This window comes from Asparagus officinalis, chromosome 6 (assembly GCF_001876935.1).
Source record: "Asparagus officinalis chromosome 6, Aspof.V1, whole genome shotgun sequence".
Classification (NCBI taxonomy): domain Eukaryota; kingdom Viridiplantae; phylum Streptophyta; class Magnoliopsida; order Asparagales; family Asparagaceae; genus Asparagus; species Asparagus officinalis.
In genome coordinates, this window is record NC_033799.1 from 71,024,538 (window position 1) to 71,043,348 (window position 18,811).

At 41.8% G+C, this 18,811-nt stretch overlaps 1 protein-coding gene across 1 annotated transcript; it reads left to right on the forward strand.

Annotated features, from left to right (window-relative positions):
• LOC109846300 (WAT1-related protein At1g21890-like) lies at nt 13,456–15,799 on the forward strand. Its single transcript, XM_020415524.1, has 7 exons — nt 13,456–13,646; nt 13,991–14,053; nt 14,171–14,287; nt 14,480–14,720; nt 14,803–14,964; nt 15,384–15,535; nt 15,625–15,799. Exons 1-7 carry the CDS (start codon nt 13,456–13,458, stop codon nt 15,797–15,799), a joined length of 1,101 nt encoding a protein of 366 aa, XP_020271113.1.

Consider the following 18,811-nt stretch of genomic DNA (forward strand, 5'->3'; position numbering starts at 1 on the left):
AATCACCGAAAGGGAGTCTCGCCTCTCGCCGCTCAATTTCGCATGTCGCTGGGGGTGGCACAGGTGTAATAACTGTTGAAGCATCAGCCATTTCAGGTGGTCTCACAGGCAAACTCTCGCTAATAGTTGCAGCAGGCGCGATAGTCGGTGTTCCCGAAGAAACCGGAGGTTGCTGCGGAAAGTCTGATGACCGAGCGTCAATAACAATTCCTGCCAAAAGCAAGAAATCAAGACCCTCAGATTCACCGGATTTCCTGTTAGGAGTAGTTGCATCAGTCGTTATGACTGGTCCTACGATTTGAATCTGCCGATGAGTGGCTAAGGAACCACGAATAAATAAAGCATGCGAAGAAGAATCTTACGTGCGGGTGAGTCAGCGGTGATTATCGGGTCAACGGCCTCGTATTGGGCTTGTTCACGCAACATATCATCCAGCAACATATCGTCGGAAGCCGACACCGGTTCACGCGAAGCCAGATCCTCTTCTTCAAAAGATGCGTTTTGGGAATCCTCCTCTTCACATTGACCCTCTATTATCGTATCTGTAAAAAGGTGCGAGGGTCAAAATATAGTCATTCCAACTCGCCAGACCATATAACAAAATTTTACCTTCAACGGCAATGTCGGATTTCGGCACCTGTCCGCTTCGATCCACCTCTTGTAGCTTTTCTAACAGAGTAAGAAGCATAGAAATAGTTAGCGGGGATACGAATTCTCCATCGGTCATTGCCCGCCATCCGAAAGAGGCGTTATTGGTTTTTAGAATACCTGGACTCTCAGTATGCTCGGTCAAACCTGCCTCGATGTCATGACCCACCTCGGTCTCGCCAAGAACGTTGGTCTCTGCGCCTGTACCCTCTTCTGGCCTGATTCCCGGGATTGGTGTCGAGAAATCAAGATCAGGCGAAGAGGCGTCAAAGACAAAGTCGCTTGGGAAATCTCCTCCTACAAAGTACGAAAATCATTTTAAGTTCGAAAGCTCAACGTATATCGGAAGGAGCTATACAAAGAGGCACTCACCTCTCTCAACGGTAACGCCTTGAGTCGAGGACATCGTTTCAGGATTGCTCCTCCGCTTAGAAGTCAACTTCTTGCGTTTAGCCGGGCGTCCCTCTTCAGTTAGCCTCTCCTCTGAAAATTTAGAGCGCAATTCACGCCTTGGAGTAACCCGATCCGCGGAACGAGACCGCGTCCGAGGAAGTAGGCCGGACTCTTCTCTCTCCTCCTCAGAAAATACACCTCGGATTTCAACCGACATCTTGTTAGGATAGGTGAACAAGACTTGCATCTTTGGCCTCTTTTCATGAGGTGAAGATTTGGATAGTTGAGAGCGGCGAGTCCTTTCAGCAAGTGCTAATTCAAATAACTCTAAAGAAGAGGGATCTAACACACCTGTTTCCGGTGCTTCTTCTCCACCATCGCCACCAAGCTCTGCACCACCCTCAACATGAGTTTCCATAGTTGGCTCCTTTTGCTGTGGATGGCTAGGAAGACCCACAGAATCCCTCTTTCTCTTCTCAAGCTCAGACTCATATACCATCCGAGTAGCAATTCGAGAAGCTTCTTCGTCGGTGGACTCGGTGATCGTCTGAACTGGCACATGTTCATTAGCCGCCAAAAGCCACCGGCATTGTAGAAAAGTCAGCTCTAACTTACGCTCAACACCAGGGAGACTAAATTTGGCACCAGTGCAACCAGTCATGTTCCATAGCCAAGCTCGAGCCCCATCCACTAAACCTCCACGGATCTGGAGCCGTTGGTTTGGGTTTCCAACATAAATCTGATCGTAACCAAACTGATTAGCGAACCGACACGGCAAGTAGGGCTCTATGTAACAGTGATTTCGAACTCGAAAGACCACATAGCCCGGCCGAATGTTAACCAACCAATCGAAACAGCCGGAATCAAGAATAGTCCGACCAGTACCTGGCTTTTCTACATCTACCAACGAATCGCCATACTGACCGGAAAATCGTGGAAAGCAAGTAGGGAAGACCCAGCACTTATGATTCTGAAGCTGCTTCCTAATTTCAGCAAAACCTCGTCCTTTCCACTTACATTTCTCTATTACTTGAAGAAAAGGAAGGGAAGGATCCACCGAAGACGGCGCCCCCATCATATCAGATCGATGGAGCACTAACCAAGCCATTAAATAGGTATAAGGTAGCTCCACTTTTGAGAGAGGAATCTGAGTAGGTGGCGTGTTTTCTTGACTAAATCCGTTTACCACCTGGCGTAGCCCTCTGCAAATACCCGCGGTCATTGCCGGAAGAAGACACAAGCTTTTCCGATGAGCAAGCAGAACCACTGGAAACAATACTTCGGGGGAAAGTACGTCACAAGACTGGTATGGTACTACACATTTTTTAACCACAGAGCAAGAAACCCAGCAAGTAACGTCATAGGTTGAATCGGTTTGACTCCATGCCACAAGAAAGTTCGAAACTTTGTCCCGGCAGCAAAACCATCCTCAACGCCAGCCGTAGTATAAGGTTGAGTGTTTGACTTCTCAATGAGCTCATTCACTTCGGAAGTAATCAGCGGCGATAACACACGAATCGGTTCGTTCTGAATGCTGTCCGTATTCTTGAAAAGATAATCTGAGAACTTCTTCAAACTAATTTGCGGTCGTGATTTCTTGGATAAAGGATCAATACCTGCAAGAGCTATGTGATAGTGACAAACAAGATCCCAGAAGGTGTTATAATGGTCGGGAGTCCGCGACCTCAGTTGCTGCAGTTCCTTAGTAGAAGGGAAGTATTCCTGATAGATCATGTTCCCCATTGGAAGACCGGAGATTTTATGCATCTCGTGCAATGCTAACCCCAATTCACCATGTTTAGTTAGAAACGTATTGGCGTCAGGATTATAAAATTCTAGCAGCGCCAAAAAGTGAGAAACACTCATAGCCAGTCCATAAGTAGTGGCACGAACAGCTGCATATAAGCCACTAGCCTTTAGGTCTTCACCGAATCGATCCAAGATGTAGTGGCTCAAATGGGTCCACCATAGTTTATCCGATGAGTGTATCTAGCCATAACATCGATGACCGGCTACTGGCATCTCTCGGCCCAAAGCCGCAAGCCGATTCCTCACAGTGTTCGCAACAGTGAAGACCTCATCCTTGGGTGGGTCACTCAGTCCAGTAATCCCGGGATGTAAACCTGTTATCCGATTCTGATTACTCGAATTAACCGTACCGCGGGTAATATAACCACAGTGAATGCGCTCGTGCTCTTCTGTTAGCCTCCATGACATCTCCCGAGGAAGAGCTTGGCATCGAAGCTCGGTAAGGGAACGGTGGCGACGAATCGGAGGAAGATATAGATAGCCACCGTCGTCATGATGCAGCCATTGCTCAGAACCAAGAAAAACAGAGGCGGGGTCTTCAATAGAATCCCCAAACAAATAGTCTGGCTTTCTTAGCGGATGCGTAGAACTCGGATCCTTCACTAACGGCGCATCTGTGATAAGTTGCCTTAAACTCTGGCGTTCTCCTTTCCTTACTAACCGAGGAAGCTCTTCCGGTACGCCCGGAGCAAATGGAGGAATTACTGGAACAGGGATGGGCTCATCGGTAAAGGCATAAGCCTCACTACATCGACCCTCCACTGAATGAGCATTGAATTCCCTCGAGAGAAAATCAACTAAGAAAACAATGCACATTTATCAGGTATAATCATTAACGCCTATTTTAAAAATGGTACAGGCGTCGAACTCAACTCACAAATTGTGAGATAGAGTCACGACCTTGTAAATTGTGAGACGATCTTAATTATATCGCGCACGCAAAGGATAAAGCATATTAACGTGCGAACGACACGGTGATATACCTAAGCCTATGTGATGTAACACAACATGAGATCGCCCCATGTCATACTAAGACGTGTCTTGACTAAGTAAAACACGACTTGCGAAGCGTCCACTCCCAACGAAGGAGAGTGGCGGCTCTTCTCAATTGTCTCACAAAGGAGAGCAAAGCGAGGATATCATACCAGGTACATATTCATGATGGTTTATCTAGGTGAGACGATTAAAGCCACACTATACATACGAAGCACGGGATATACTGTCGCATGAATAACACGACAATATATCCGCCCCTCGGAGTATAGTACAGCGAGAAATCGCCCCAAGATAGTTCAGCCATGTCTTGACCAAGCAAAACATGACTAGTAAAGCGTCCACCCCCACGAAGGAGAGTGGCGGCTCTTCCCAATTGCCTCACCAAGGAGAACAAAGCGGGGATGCAAAATGCAGCATGATATCTCATAGGTATGAATGAAAGAGGCGGTGATAAAAATACCTGTGCAGCTAAATGGCGCCAGCTCAGGCGACTGAGTCGACGAACGGCCTCGAGCGACACGGGATCTCTTAGGCGACATATCTGCAGAGAATTAACAGGTCAATTACAAAGAAATTGAGAAATATCAGATCAGTGCAAAGAAAATATTGTGCTCAAATCAGACTTAAGTAGCAGGCGTAGGGCAGGTTCAGTCTCAACCCACAATGGGTCGTGCAACAATTTAAGCCTGAATTTCAGGAGGTCAGCCGAAGTCATCTACGTGGCCAACAATAAAACACGACGTGCCTACAAATTAGGCTATCATATACGCTAGAAGCCCGATATGGCAGTTACAGCGCACAAATGGGAGTCTATAGCTAAGTTGCCGAAGCCAAAAGGTGAACACAAGTTTGGCATCTCATATACAATGTGACCAAGCCCCAGTTTATGCATAAAGCCAAAGTTAAATCAAGATCTTGACCGTGTCCAGGTATGGGATCAACTCTCGTGCACAGCCGAAAGTTCGAGGTTTACAAACCTAGCTCCAATCAGATTTGTATATACTTGGGTCATCCATGATTACCAAATTCGAAGAATTCTAGCCAAACACAAAATACCCTGGCCTTAAATGGGATCGAACAAACCAAGAACAAACTGAAATCAGGTTCGGCCAACTCTCAACCACTCAGAAACCTCAATCATCACTCAAGAACCTGAAGTCAGGCTTGGTATTTCCTCTCAAACCAAACTAGGGTTTCGGCTACCCTCTAAAACCAAGATTTGTGATTTCCCCCCAAATCAAAAGCTAGGGTTTTAGAAAATCAAGTATTCAAGATAAAGAAATCAAATTGAGGACAATCGAACCTGGCTCTTACCTGAAATTCGTGAAAAGCTTGGTGTCAAAGAGAAGCTCGAACCCAATTGAGGAAGAATGGAAACCCTAAATCTCCAAAACTGAGGCTTCAAGATTCTAGTCGAGCTCACAAATCAAATGAGGAAGGCCGGAAGAAGCTGAAGGATTTGAAAAGAGGAATAAAGGAGGGAAGAGAGAAATTTTTGAATTCAAGAAAAAGAGTCGAAATGAATGAAGAAGAAGAACAGTCGTTCTTTTAAAGAACCGCCCGAAGCTGACTCGCAAAAGCCGAGTCACCACCACCTGACTCGCAAAAGCCGAGTCACCACGAGCTGCCTCGCAAAAGCCGAGTAACCACCACCTGACTCGCAAAAGCCGAGTTACCACGAGCCGCCTCGCCAAGTTCCGAGTCACCATTTGCTGACTCGCAAGGCCCAAAGCTGCCTCGCCAGTTCCGAGTCACCGTTTACTGACTCGCAAGACCTGAAGCTGACTCGCATGTATAGTAAGCTATTTTGGGTCAAATTTTGGGTATTTTGGTCCTTGGTATACGATGTCCATATTTAAACTCCAATGGGTATACGAGTTTAAACTGTTTCCCACCCTCGACGGGAAGTTCCTGGAGAATACTGTATACAATATTCTTAAGGATAACCCGGCGACCTCCGATAAGTATATGAGGCTAAACTAACTTTCAGAACTCCCAAGAGTATACGAGTATAAACTGGTCCTCTCTGCTTCAAATGCATGACTTTTGGTCAACGTCTGTCAAGGTGTCACCAGATGGGAATTCCCCAACAACGAGGGTCAACTCCACGTTAAATCAGCGACGCCGTTTAGTTTCAAGATTTCAACAGCGGTCAGACGATAAACGCAGAGCCGTAAAAACTTCATCTATTCGACAGAACTCTGAATAGATTGAGGGCTGAAGGAGTCAAGAAATGAAACCCATGACAGGTCCTTCTGCAGATATAGCCCATCATATCCAAAGTATTTCAGGCTCTTCTATAAAAGAAACGAGACTGAAACACTTTGGAGGGGGTATCTGTAGGCGTTAAAAAATGCCCATAGGTCCTCAAACACAGTGCAAGACAAGGAAAAGACGATAAACGTTATTATCCAAGTCAAAGGAATTCATCCAAAATCAGCAAGGCGACGAAGCGTACGCAAAACAAAGAAGCTGGAAGAATCACGAAACATTGCTTAGAAGCTTGAACAGTGCCGAGTCACCAAATGCTGACTCGCACAGTTCCGAGTCACCAAATGCTGACTCGCACAGTTCCGAGTCACCAAATGCTAACTCGCACAGTTTCGAGTCACCAGAAGCTGACTCGCATAGTTCTGAGTCACCAGAAGCTGACTCGCACAGTTCCGAGTCACCAAATGCTGACTCGCACAGTCCCGAGTCACCAGGACTCTTGTTGGATACAAAACCTCCCCAAACACGGATTTCGATGATTTTTAAGGATTCTTTCGTCCCAAAACCTCTCCAACTACTCTGAGGTTATCCATAAACACGTTTAGACAGTTATAAACCGCAGATAACGTTTAAACATCAATTCCTACTAGGAGACACATCTCAAAAAGCCTATAAATAGAAGCCTAAGGTCTTCTTTCAAGGGGATCGGAGATCTGAGATTAAGAAGGCGAGGTGCTGTCAAATTGACCAGTCAACCACGAATTTCAGAGGAGAATCATCAGAGCTTGGCGAACACTTTCATAAAGAAAGCCCCTTCGAAAGGTTTGTGATTCTTTTCCCTTCTTTCCTCCGGATTAAACTTGGTTTTAATCTCGAGAAGAGCCACAATCTCGCTTGGTCGTGATTGTCGCTTCCGTAATTGTTTCCCTCGTGAAACAAGAGCGTAATTATATTGTCGATCTACGGTGGTCCACGGATTAACCCCGACACAGGCAAAGATCCCACGCAAAGCAGCGGGAGATAAACTACTGCTGCGTTTTGTTTGATAAAGTTGTAATCTTTATTTTTCGTTGTGAGAAGATCTTATAAAAAGATCAACTCTCTTTTCAGTTTGAACTTGTAATCGATAAACGGTGTAACAGGTTTGAAAGCAATGGAAAAGGTAACTTTTGACACAAACATTCTGTAGGCTGTCTAAAAATTACTATAGATAATTGATCCCCATCAAACACCAATGATGGAAGCTATAATTTGATGGCTTCCAGAAGATTATAATTTAAAGACTTTCACGTAGATCGATGAATGTTATAATCTGATGACCTTCATAATAATCGATGAAAGCTTTGATCAATAGTCTTTACAATCAATAGCGAGAGTTAATAATGTGATGACACTTACATATCAAAGAGCTAAAGTAAAGATTACAAAACGATGATCTTTGCAATGCTCTGACAAAAAGAGACTATAAATTGACGGTCTCCTAAAATAAAGACGTGGAAGTCCTCCCCGCGTTTCAGCATCAAGACGTGGAGGTCCTCCGAGTGTACCAGCATCAAGACGCACCGCATTTACAGCCACTGACGCAGTGCAAATGTAGCTCACATTCATCTCCAAATGCTGCAAACATAACTCAGATCCAGCTGCCAACATACCTCATGTTCAACCACAAACACACCCTCCAAAAGCTGCCAACGCAGCTTCCATCCGCTGCCAAACACAACTCTTAAATGTTGCAAATATAGCTTCCAACAAGCTGCCAATGCAGCTTCCAACAAGATACTAACGCAGCTTCCAGACGCTACAAATGTAGCTTCTAGGCACTGCAAATGCACCTTCCAGACACTGTAAACGAGGTTCCAGACGCTATGTTTTAATGCAGAATTCATGTCAAAACGTAATTCTTGTGTTTGACTCGTTCAAACACGAACTGATTGGTTTCAAAACTATTTTACATGATCTGAGGAGATCACAACTCTATTTAGGAGTGATTTAAGGGGTGGTTACATCCCATAAGTCCCATAAAGGAGTGATTTTAGGGGCGGTTACACCCCCTAATCGCCTATAAATAGCTGAAAAATCAGCTTAGTTGAGATCTTTTGATCTTTTGGGCTGATCTTTTGATATGTGGAGCATTTTTGGATCTCGAGATCAGCAAAGGGCTTCTTCAATCACCCGATCTGGAAGCATTCGTTAGCAACCAAGATCAAAAAGCTTTCACCCTTGGCTTATTAATCGATTTTCGGTTCAAATCAACTCTTTTTCAAGAGTCTAAAGTCGCTTTGAGTTATCAACTCGTTTAGAGTTTCAAACTTACCACGCAAGTCCTCCACAGCGTCAAATCATGAGGAGAAGATATCATTCTAGTGAAGTAGAATGTCAGATCATCAACGGAGAGCAAACTTGATGCGAGTATTTGAGGGAGGCACTCCATCGCTACCGTGAAGAACCCAAAATTAAACAAAGAAGGGAATTTACATAAATTCTCTTTTCTTTTGTAATCAGGAAATTCAAATTGTAATCGAGATTGAGAGAGTTATAAACATTCTTTTTCTAAGAAGTTAGAGAGAATAAATCAAATTTAATTATTTCAATATTCTTATTGCAAATTTTCCAACAAACAGGGCAACTACATTCTGATAGTACTGCCCTAATAAGGCTCTCACATGGACAGTGAGAGGTGATTTCTCAGATACTTCTCTTGCGAGATTTGTTTACACCCCTACCTGATAGTACAACATATCAGCATGATAACTGGAGCAACCTATCGTTGTTTAGCATGACTCCCCGATTATAACGTCATCTTTCGATAGACGCATCTTCTTCTGGGGACGTGAAGCCTCGTTGGCGTTCTTAGGAGTCATAAATTTGGAACCACCCCCTTGCGAGTGTGGAGTCTTAATGGGCTCCTGGAATTTAACACAAACCCCAAAGTGGGCAGTCACAGGAATTTTTCCAAGAAGGGATGGCTTTGGTTTGATGGGAGGACGTGCACGACCCCCAGTCTGAAGAGCCACTTTGGATTTATTCACCGGACCCATACGTTCTTCCACCGAAAATGTTCTTCCACCCAAATATTCTTCCACTGCTATTGTGATCTTGAATTTTGACAAGTCAACACTGCCGTGAGGCTTCACTGGAGGTACGGCAAAAGAAGAACCAGGAGTAGGTGTCGACGGGGAGCGACCACGGGACTGTCTCTCTGGCTAAAACCCATGGATGTGACTCGGCTAGTGGCGAGACACTTTAGTGTGTCTTGGTCCGTGAGACACTTTGATATGTCTCAGCTCTTAGAGACGGTTTCGATTGTCTTCTCATTTAATTTTCGCACCATCTTGAACTTAGGCACCCAGACTTTGCATGATTTTGGTAATTCTTTGGACACCTCTTCCTTCTGTAATTCTTGTTCTTTTTACACAAGATCACATGTGTGCGCGTCAAGTGCATGACACTTTTGGATGCATTCCACAAGAGTTGAACGAGTCCTTTTGACACAGACCCATTCGTTGGCTGATGCTTTGGAGGAAACATATGTTTCCCCCCGCCATTAAGGCGGCAGAATCACTCGACACTTCCTCGACTCTAGATCCGCGTAATAGCAAACCACGTCAACCTGCTCCAAGGCCTTGGTGAGCTAACGAGCGTGATGTTGTCACTGTTTCTGATGAGCCCTCTTCGTCAGAGTTGGCACGGTTTTATCGAACGACTCCTTGATTGAGGAGGAGTTATTATGAACAGAAACTCCGACATGGTTGGATGCCGGAGGGGCGTTGCAAGGGGAAGCCTCAGTGACGATTGGGTGGGACTCATCACCCTAGGCCTTTATCAGATCTGAAGACTAGTGAACCTTCTTTGAAGATGAGATCTTCCTACACTTGCGGGGCAAGGGAGATCCAGAGGAGGAGGATGAAAGGTACTCCTCGAACTTCTGTTGGTCAAACTCGTACTCGATCGCTGCATCAACTAGGATCTTAATCGGTTACAACACTACAGCCTCAGCAGAGAGACTATTGGCTCCCATTGTGATCACCAGCGTGTTTGCGTTGGAAATTAATTTCTTTGCAGAGTCCATTACAATCATTTATTGATACAACAGAATCACAAGAGTGAGCCTTTTTATAAGACTTCTCTTTACAAAAGAAACAAATAGAGAATTTCCAAGAAACACATGTAGAAATTATTTATCAATCGCTGGTTGCGTAGGATCTTTGCCTGTGCCAGGACGCGTTAGCCTGTGCACGACCGATTCACAGATCCAGATTGATCGTGAAGAAGGCTTGGTGTTCTTGTTTCAACTGGAAAATAAAAACAGAAGTAAATATCTCAGCGAGGTGAGATAAATACTCTTCTCGAGATCAAAGCGATGTTTGATCTCAAGGAAAGGGGTGAAGGCTTGTAGATCTCTCGAAATCTTCCTCTTTATGCACGAAGTTCGCCAAGATCTCGCCTTTCTCTCTAAAATTCATGGGTTTCTGTTCTCAAATCATCAGCACTTCGTCCCAAAAGTCCAGATCTCCAGATCACCCGTGCATAAGGTGCTAGGGGGCATTTATAGGATTCGGACGCTATGTTTGAGGATAAAAATTCATGATTTGGATGTATCTGTAGTTAGTAATGACTTTTCCATGTTTGAGGATGTTCCCAAGGCAGTTAGGAAGCCAGTGGACCGTACGAATCCCAAGAAAACATTGAAAACATGTGTTAGGAGTCTCCCTCTATGAGACACACTGTGTGTTTATGGTGCGAGACACCCTTTGGTGTCTCGAATTATGAGACACACTATGGTGTCTCGGAATTCGAGATACCTCTTACTGTCTCAGATTTCGAGACACCTGAGTGTGTCTCGTTTTGTTGTTTTGTCGTCTCATGCGCTTCGTTGCTTCAACGTTTCATCGCTTCGTCGTTTCGTCATTTCATCGCTTCGTCGTTTCATTGCAACGTCACTTTGTCATTTCATCGCTTTGTTGCTTCATTTTTGTATCTGACAATACTCTCTAACTTAGATAATGACGTTCTTCGTCTTCTCTTCTCCTCGAGCTGCATTCAGAAACCTATAGGTAATTTTTAACGCCTACAACAACCGACGCCACTCCTCTTGGAATCGACTCTGTCTCTCACCAACCACTCCTCTCGGTGTCCTTGTGTATTATAATGTGATCTCAACAAATAGTCTCACAAATACAAGTATATGTTCTCTAACAAGATGAGAACTCAATTAATCTTATTCTCAAAGAATCATTCACCACAACCTAAAAATAATGTATGAAATGCTAAAAGCTCAATAGGTTATGTGTGTGATCAATGAGGAATAATAAGAACTAAACTTAATATAAAATCTAGCTTAACAAAGTGATAAGCAACAATAAATATAATAAAGCTAGTAATTAAGTTTAGCAAAGCTTCTCAAAAAATCAAGAGTAAGAGAGATGTAGATTGATGCCCAAACACGAAAAGAATAATCTCTTCCTCTTGTGAAAACTACTTCACATAATCAAACTTGAAAACACTTGTAAACTCTTTAACGAACATATCCAAAACTCAATTTTTGTTTTTCTTAGATTATGCAGAAGTTAGAGAGCAACGGGTATATACAGGTTCATGAAACAAAACCCAAAAATCAAGAAAATCCAAGCAAAAAGACAAAAACCCGGAAAAACTAGTAAGCTGAAAAACTAGTCATTACAGTGCCATCAGTCGACTGATGAACAATGTCAGTCGACTAATGAGATGACTGTTATAGGTAGCTCAACCTTCATCGGTCAACTGATGAACTCGCCAGTCGACGGTCAACTGATGAACTCGCCAGTCGACTGATGACCAGCTTCGGTCGACTGATACAAAACTCCAACCAACCTCCGACAGGAGGATCTTTGTGTAGAGTTCCTATACAAGCAATTACAAAACTCTCGACAAACTGATATTAGGAATTATTTGTTAATCATCGAAACAAGATAAAATAGTAGGCTCATAAACATGAGACCTAATAGTAAAAGTTCAGGAGAACTCTTTGATGGTGGTTTCGTCTCAAAGTGGGAGATTGTTGGTTTTGGATTTGTGTAGAACGAAACCTGAAGATGAAATCAACAAGTAGCTGAAAATTCCAGCATCAGTCGATCGAAGACCCTGGATCAGTCGACTGATGTGACTGTATGAAACAACCCAGAAAATCACGTTCTAAACAGTCAACTGATAGAGCTCATCAGTTGACTGGTAGGAGCTCATCAGTCGACTGGTAGGAGCTTATCAGTCGACTGGTTATGTACCACCAGTCAACAGATAGACGTGCACGAGTGACCCTGTAAAAAATCGCGTTCTGGCCAGTCGACTGATGCATGTGCATCAGTCGACTGATAGCGGTATATGGGCTTTCCTGGTTTGAGATGGAATCTGTTTTAAGTTGATTATATATAAACCTTGAAATGTTTTTAGGGTTTATTGTACATGAAAAATAGAGGGTTTTGAGAGAACTTTGATATTAGAGATCTTAGAGAGAGCGAAGCCTATTGTGAGCATTGTAATCTTCTTCAATCATAAAGGAATTTTCTGGTGTGGCTCCCGAGGACGTAGACACGTTTGACGAACCTCGTTAAATCTGGTGTTCTCTCTTTGTTTATTCTTTCCTACAAGTTTTTTTTTATTTGCTGTGATTTCTTGCTTGTTATACTTTTGACACAATATCCGGAAGGGCACGGGTTATCATGTTGTTTCAACCCCAACGTGTCCCTATAATGAGATTTCAGTGAAGATGTCATCATATCTTTTATCGTACAAGCTTTGAACTATGAAGTTATATTGTCATTGGCATCCTAATACAAGCGCACCAACATTAATGTTCGCAATCAGAGAAAGTTCCACCGAAATGAATCATTATGCACTTAACCATCATCCAATTAGAGGGCGGTAGACAACACGGAAATGCATTAGGAATAAGTTAAGGGTAAATTTAAGAAAAACCCCCTCTAAGCTTTAGAAATCAGAGAAAATCCACTGAACTTGCAAAATCATACTAAATCCATAAACAAAAATCTCATAGACGGCATTAAGGGATATTGTAACAAGTTCGAGCTGAGTCGAGTCATGACAAATCAAAGTTGGTGATGAAAAACCCCAAAAGTCTGGGGCTTTGTGAAAGTTACTCATTAATTAATTACTCACAGGCGTGACATTAAAAAACCATGTCAGATAGTACATTGAAGAATGCTAAAAACCATGAACACTTTGTGATTTATTTTTATGGATAATGGGAAAAGACTCATTCCAGTGCTAATAACTGCTGGCTCATTCTACAAGTTGGCAAGTTTTCAACCCTATATAAACCTTCTACCAGTCCTTGAATAATCTCATCCAAGTTGTTTAATAAGAAAACATATCTAAGAGAGCTAAGAGAGTATTTGAAGAAAAATGTCGGTTGGTGGGGTGATGAGCAAGGTTAAACCTTATCTCCTCGTCATTTTCTTGCAGATTGGTTTTGCAGGGATGTATACTATCGCAGTTGCTTCGCTCAAGCGCGGTATGAATCATTATGTGTTGGTTGTGTACCGTAACGGGATAGCTGCTGCCGTTATGGCCCCTTTTGCTTTGTGGTTTGAGAGGTATATATCTCACAATTGTTTCCATTTAAGCCACACATACACATACGAACAGAAGTTAATTAATCATTATCATATTCTTCTGCACTATCTTAAGTAAAAATAAAGAAGGATTGTGTTAAGTGGGGGGTTATCCCGGTAAAACTTAGTCAGACCTCTATAAATATGAATCTAAAGATACACCCACAAATACGAAATATATAATTTTATACCGTAACATGTCCCAGGAGGTTTGAGGGCCCTTTCATGGGCCAAAATCTAGACTCACAAAACAGTATTTTTTTAAAGCTCTACTTTACTTAGAATTTTGTGGCCAACAAGATTCTAACGTGGTTTCTCTCATACAGGAAAACAAGACCAAAGATGACGCTGCGTGTCTTCCTCAAGATAATTACATTAGGATTACTTGAGTATGGATTTCCTATCCCTACAAAAAATTCATCATTTTTCAATTTAATTTTTTAAATATTCATTCAAGGAAAATTGTTTGTTTTTTCACTTATGCTAGATGTTTTCATGTTTATCAGACCCGTTCTTGATCAAAACCTTAGCTACATGGGACAGAACAACACCTCTGCAGGCTTCGGTTCCACGTTATTCAACACAATCCCTGCAATTACTTTTGTGATGGCCGTAATTTTCAGGTAGAATCTATCAGAATAGTTAGATTAATATATGGCTAAATATATATATTTGGACTCATTACTCAATTAATTTAAGGTTAATCTTTTGAATAGTACGAGTCAATCTATTTCTCTAGTCAACCTCTTTTCATAGGCCTTTGCAACCAAACAACAACAAAAAAGTTTTGAATTTTTTTCTCTCGATATTTTCAGGATGGAGAAAGTAAATCTTAAGCATAGACGAAGCCAAGCAAAGGTCATCGGGACTGTCGTCAGTGTACTTGGTGCCTTACTTATGATATTTTACGACGGACCGGTTGTAGAGTTTTTCTGGTCTAAAGGTCGAACTCACCATAGCACCAGTGGAGCAAACAATGGTGGAGGCAACTGGGTTAGCGGAACAATTATGTTACTGGCTAGCTGTGTATTTTGGTCAGGATTCTACATCGTTCAAGTAATAATCGACTACTTGAAGATGAAAATAAAAAAGAATAATGTGTACTTTAAGATATTGTACTAATCTATCGTGTATGCAGGCAAATACTTTGGAGTCATATCCTGCAGAGCTCTCCTTAACAACCTTGATATGCTTTTCGGGCTCGGTGTTGAGCAGTGCAGTTACAATCATAATGGAAGGATGGACTGCAAAGCCTTGGTCCATTGGTTTTGATATGAGACTCATCACTGTAATTTATTCGGTAAGATTTGGACTTCACTTTAGAATATTTTAGCGTGAATTTCACTAAACACCCATGAACGTTGTAAATGATAAAGAACTTTCTGAACTTGTCTCACACAAGTAGACATGATTGGGTGACAAGTACTTTAAGTTGTCACGTTTCGGTAAAAATTTTCCCTCTCTGATAAATACGACTTCCGTACGATCCTTTTGGGTGAGTACAGGTAAAAACATGAAGGATGGTTTATACTTTTTACTCTAAACCGTTTATGTTGTTCGTAAGAAACTCCGATATTTCTGAGTAGTTTTGTGTAATTTTTAAAGTGCCTTAGGGTTTAATTTCTATGATTTATAAAGTTCACGGGAGTTTTGCGAAAAATTCGCTTAGATTTATGCCTAGGTTTTAGTTTATAACTGATGCCTGTCATTGGTACGTAGGGAGTGATATGTTCTGGGGTTGCATATTATGTGCAAGGGATAGTGATGAAGGAGAGGGGGCCGGTCTTTGTGACTTCTTTCAATCCCTTATGCATGATCGTAACAACTCTCTTAGGTTCCATTATTCTAGCAGAGGAAATCACTCTGGGGAGGTGCGTTCACTGACTAATTTTCTCATCATTTTTTTCAGAATAAAATGAAATCGTTCGCATAATTCACGTCTCGATCTCTTTGTTTGTAGGATTCTTGGTGCTGTAGTCATAGTGTCTGGCCTCTATTCGCTCATATGGGGAAAGGGCAACGATCACTTGACGGTACCTTCAGATAAAAGCGGAAAGAATAATGGGTCCATGGACTTACCGACGACCGCAGCTGTCACAGTTTCTCAAAGCAAGTTGGAGTTGCAAGTTAAATGAATCTTTAGAATTTGACGTTAAATGTTCAATTCCTTTAAATTTGATGTAAGAACTGGGGAATTGGCGGTGATGCGTGTATGTTGTAACTTTCGTTACGATAAGTTTTGAAGTGGATAAAAAGATATTGCTCCTATCTATTTTCTTTTGTTCTCTCTCTATGTTTTTTCTTTTCTATAAATGTTTGTACCAGTCGCACGTTTGGCATTCTAAAAGCGTCCATTATTAGTGGAATCCTCGTATGAACTTTTGCTTACTTAAGCAAATATATTATAATAAGATATACTACTACGTACTATGAATATGGCACAAAGAAAAAAAATTATGGGTTATTGGGTGATGCAAACTTAAGTCTATGTGTTTAAAATGCAATTTTCAGGCGCAAACAAAATGTATATCATATTAGGATATGCTACAATTGCTACGGATAGTGCAGGCAGAAGCTTCCGAAAGGAAGAACTCAAGCAGTTGCCCGAACATGAAGAGAAAAACAAATAAGATTGAAGCAACTTAAACGCACAATATTTAACATGGTTTCGAGCAAGTTCTATGTCCAAAGTAGTGGAAAATAAAGTTTCACTAGCGAGAAGAAAGGTTGCATGTTATACAGAAGAGGTCTGAGACCTCAAAACTCTTTCTCACACATGACAGAAATTATTCTCTAGGTACTCTACCTACGAACCTCTTCTTTGGGTTCTGAGATGCAAGGGCTAAAGAGGGTTGCACAAAATATTTCGACAAAATTTTTTTTTTTTGAGAAAAATGATGGATTACAATACAGTAATCCAGTCAGCTAAATTAATAAACTGGTTGTTACATATAATGTGCACATCCCAACCAAAATGTGCACATATATCCAACTGAATATTTCGACAAATTAAAAAAAATAGCGAAAAATTTGAAATATTAAGCAACAACCACATATAAGCAACAAACACAGAGTACAAGAGAATTTTATAGTGGTTCGGAATAAATCCTACATTTAAGACATTATCACACGATGTCATTTAATCTCAATTTTTCTTGCATGACTAGCTATTGAGTGAGAAATTAAACGTAAAAAAATGGAGTTTGCAAATCCCCTACCCTCATGCTCTATTCATCATCACTCAAAACTTAATGTGTAATTTATAACGTCTAAGAGTTGGTAAACTAAGATTTTAACTATCCAACGATGTTAACTCTTCTCAATATATCTTATTCACAATTGCATAGGCAACAAGTTTGCACCTCTTGTGCCCACCGCCATCTAAGATAAATGTTTACCACGCTAATAGAGACAAATGTCCAATATTTAAACCGTCAACTTCCGTGGGTTTGCATGTGTAATCTTCAAAGGTATATTATTTATTATCCATAGCTAAACCATTATCAGAGGAGTCGTAATAATTTAGAGCCCATATTATTGCAAAGAAACACATTTTCATATTGTTTACAACTCTAGATGGAGTTTGGGCTAAGGACTCAAAAACAAAGAAAAATCATTTTTTCAGACTTTTGGTTCAACTAGGTAATTATCAAAATATAACTCAAAAACACCAAAAAATCTTTGAACATGCTCAAAACATGTCTACATAAGTATTCACAAAGTTTTATTATCATCGAAAGCTATATGAAAAAGTTACGAAGTCAAATAACTCATAAAGCAAAAGAAAATGGGTTATGCATGTTTCCAGACATTTGATTATCACACCATATGCTTGAATTTAGAACTAATTTAGGAAATCTTAAACCAGATGTTGGATCTTCGAACGATAGAAACTCAAAATAGAAAAACAAGTATGTTTGCGGTGAAAGTTGTTATTTCCATTGTTATCGAATCTATTACAACTTTAGTCGTTACAATAAACTCGAATGAAATAAAAAGTTGATCTTTTTATAAGATCTCCTTACACAATAAAAATAAAAAAAGTTTACAACTTTATCAAACAAACGCAGAGATCGTTCATCGGTCTTCTGCTTGCGTGGGATCTTTGCCTGTGTCGGGGTTTATCCGTGGACCACCGTCGATCAGATCTGATTGCTGAAAAATTAGGCAGAGCTTCGTCTATCCGCGAAGGGATCGAGAAATCGTAGCTCTTATCTCGGCGAAGCGAGATAATCACTCTTCTTAAGATTACCACAACGGGATAATCTTAAGGAACGGATCCGAGAAACTGTAGATCTGACGAATCTCTCTCTCTTGCGTTGAAGAACTGGATCCGATATCTCCTCCTCCTCTCTAAAATCCATGCACCTTCAGTCTTCAATCCGGCAGGGCTTCGCCTAATCTCCAATCTAAAATCCATGCACCTTCAGTCTTCAATCCGGCAGGGCTTCGCCTAATCTCCAAAATTCCAGATCTTAAAAAATGAGGGCTTGAGGCTTGTATTTATAGGCTCGGGGGAGTTTGGAGCGGTTAAAACCACCTAAAGGCCCAAATCTACGTTGGAGACACCCCAGGGTGTCTCCACTTGATCCGAGACACCCTAGGGTGTCTTCCCTTGATCCGAGACACCCTAGGGTGTCTCGGTTTGGGCCGAGACACCTTAGGGTGTCTCGTTGGTCCAAGACACTCCGTTATGGTGTATATGTCCGCTTCCGCTGTAAATTCTTCGTCCGAACTCGGATTTGAGTGATTCGAAGTGCGTTGGAAAGCCGACAAAGAGTTCTATCAGCTTCGATGGTTGGATCATCTATAGAATGAATGAGACACGAAGGGTATTGTTCTTTTTGTAAACATCGCGGGGCTCCCGATTAGCCCGTACCTTCGTTATTCCAAAATTCTGTTACTCCACGTAGTTCGTCGATTCACTTAAGCGTTCACCGACATCAATCGAACTGCTGTGAACCGGATAGTGATGTTCATTGTCGTTCCTTAACACTGAGCTGTTCGTGGAGACCTATAGGCAATTTTCGATGCCTACAGATACCCCCTCCAAAGCGTTCCAGACTCGTTTCTTTTATAGAAGAGGCTGGAATACTTTGGATGTGATTGGTCCAGCCTTTAGTCGGCGTAAAGGACCTGTAGCTAGC

Excerpts from the sequence above, each read along its gene's own strand:
- LOC109846300 (XM_020415524.1), top strand. The coding sequence starts at position 13,456 with ATGTCGGTTGGTGGGGTGATGAGCAAGGTTAAACCTTATCTCCTCGTC. Across the intron at positions 13,647-13,990 it reads TTTGCTTTGTGGTTTGAGAG|GAAAACAAGACCAAAGATGA; the intron begins GTATATATCTCA and ends TCTCTCATACAG. Across the intron at positions 14,054-14,170 it reads ATTACATTAGGATTACTTGA|ACCCGTTCTTGATCAAAACC; the intron begins GTATGGATTTCC and ends CATGTTTATCAG.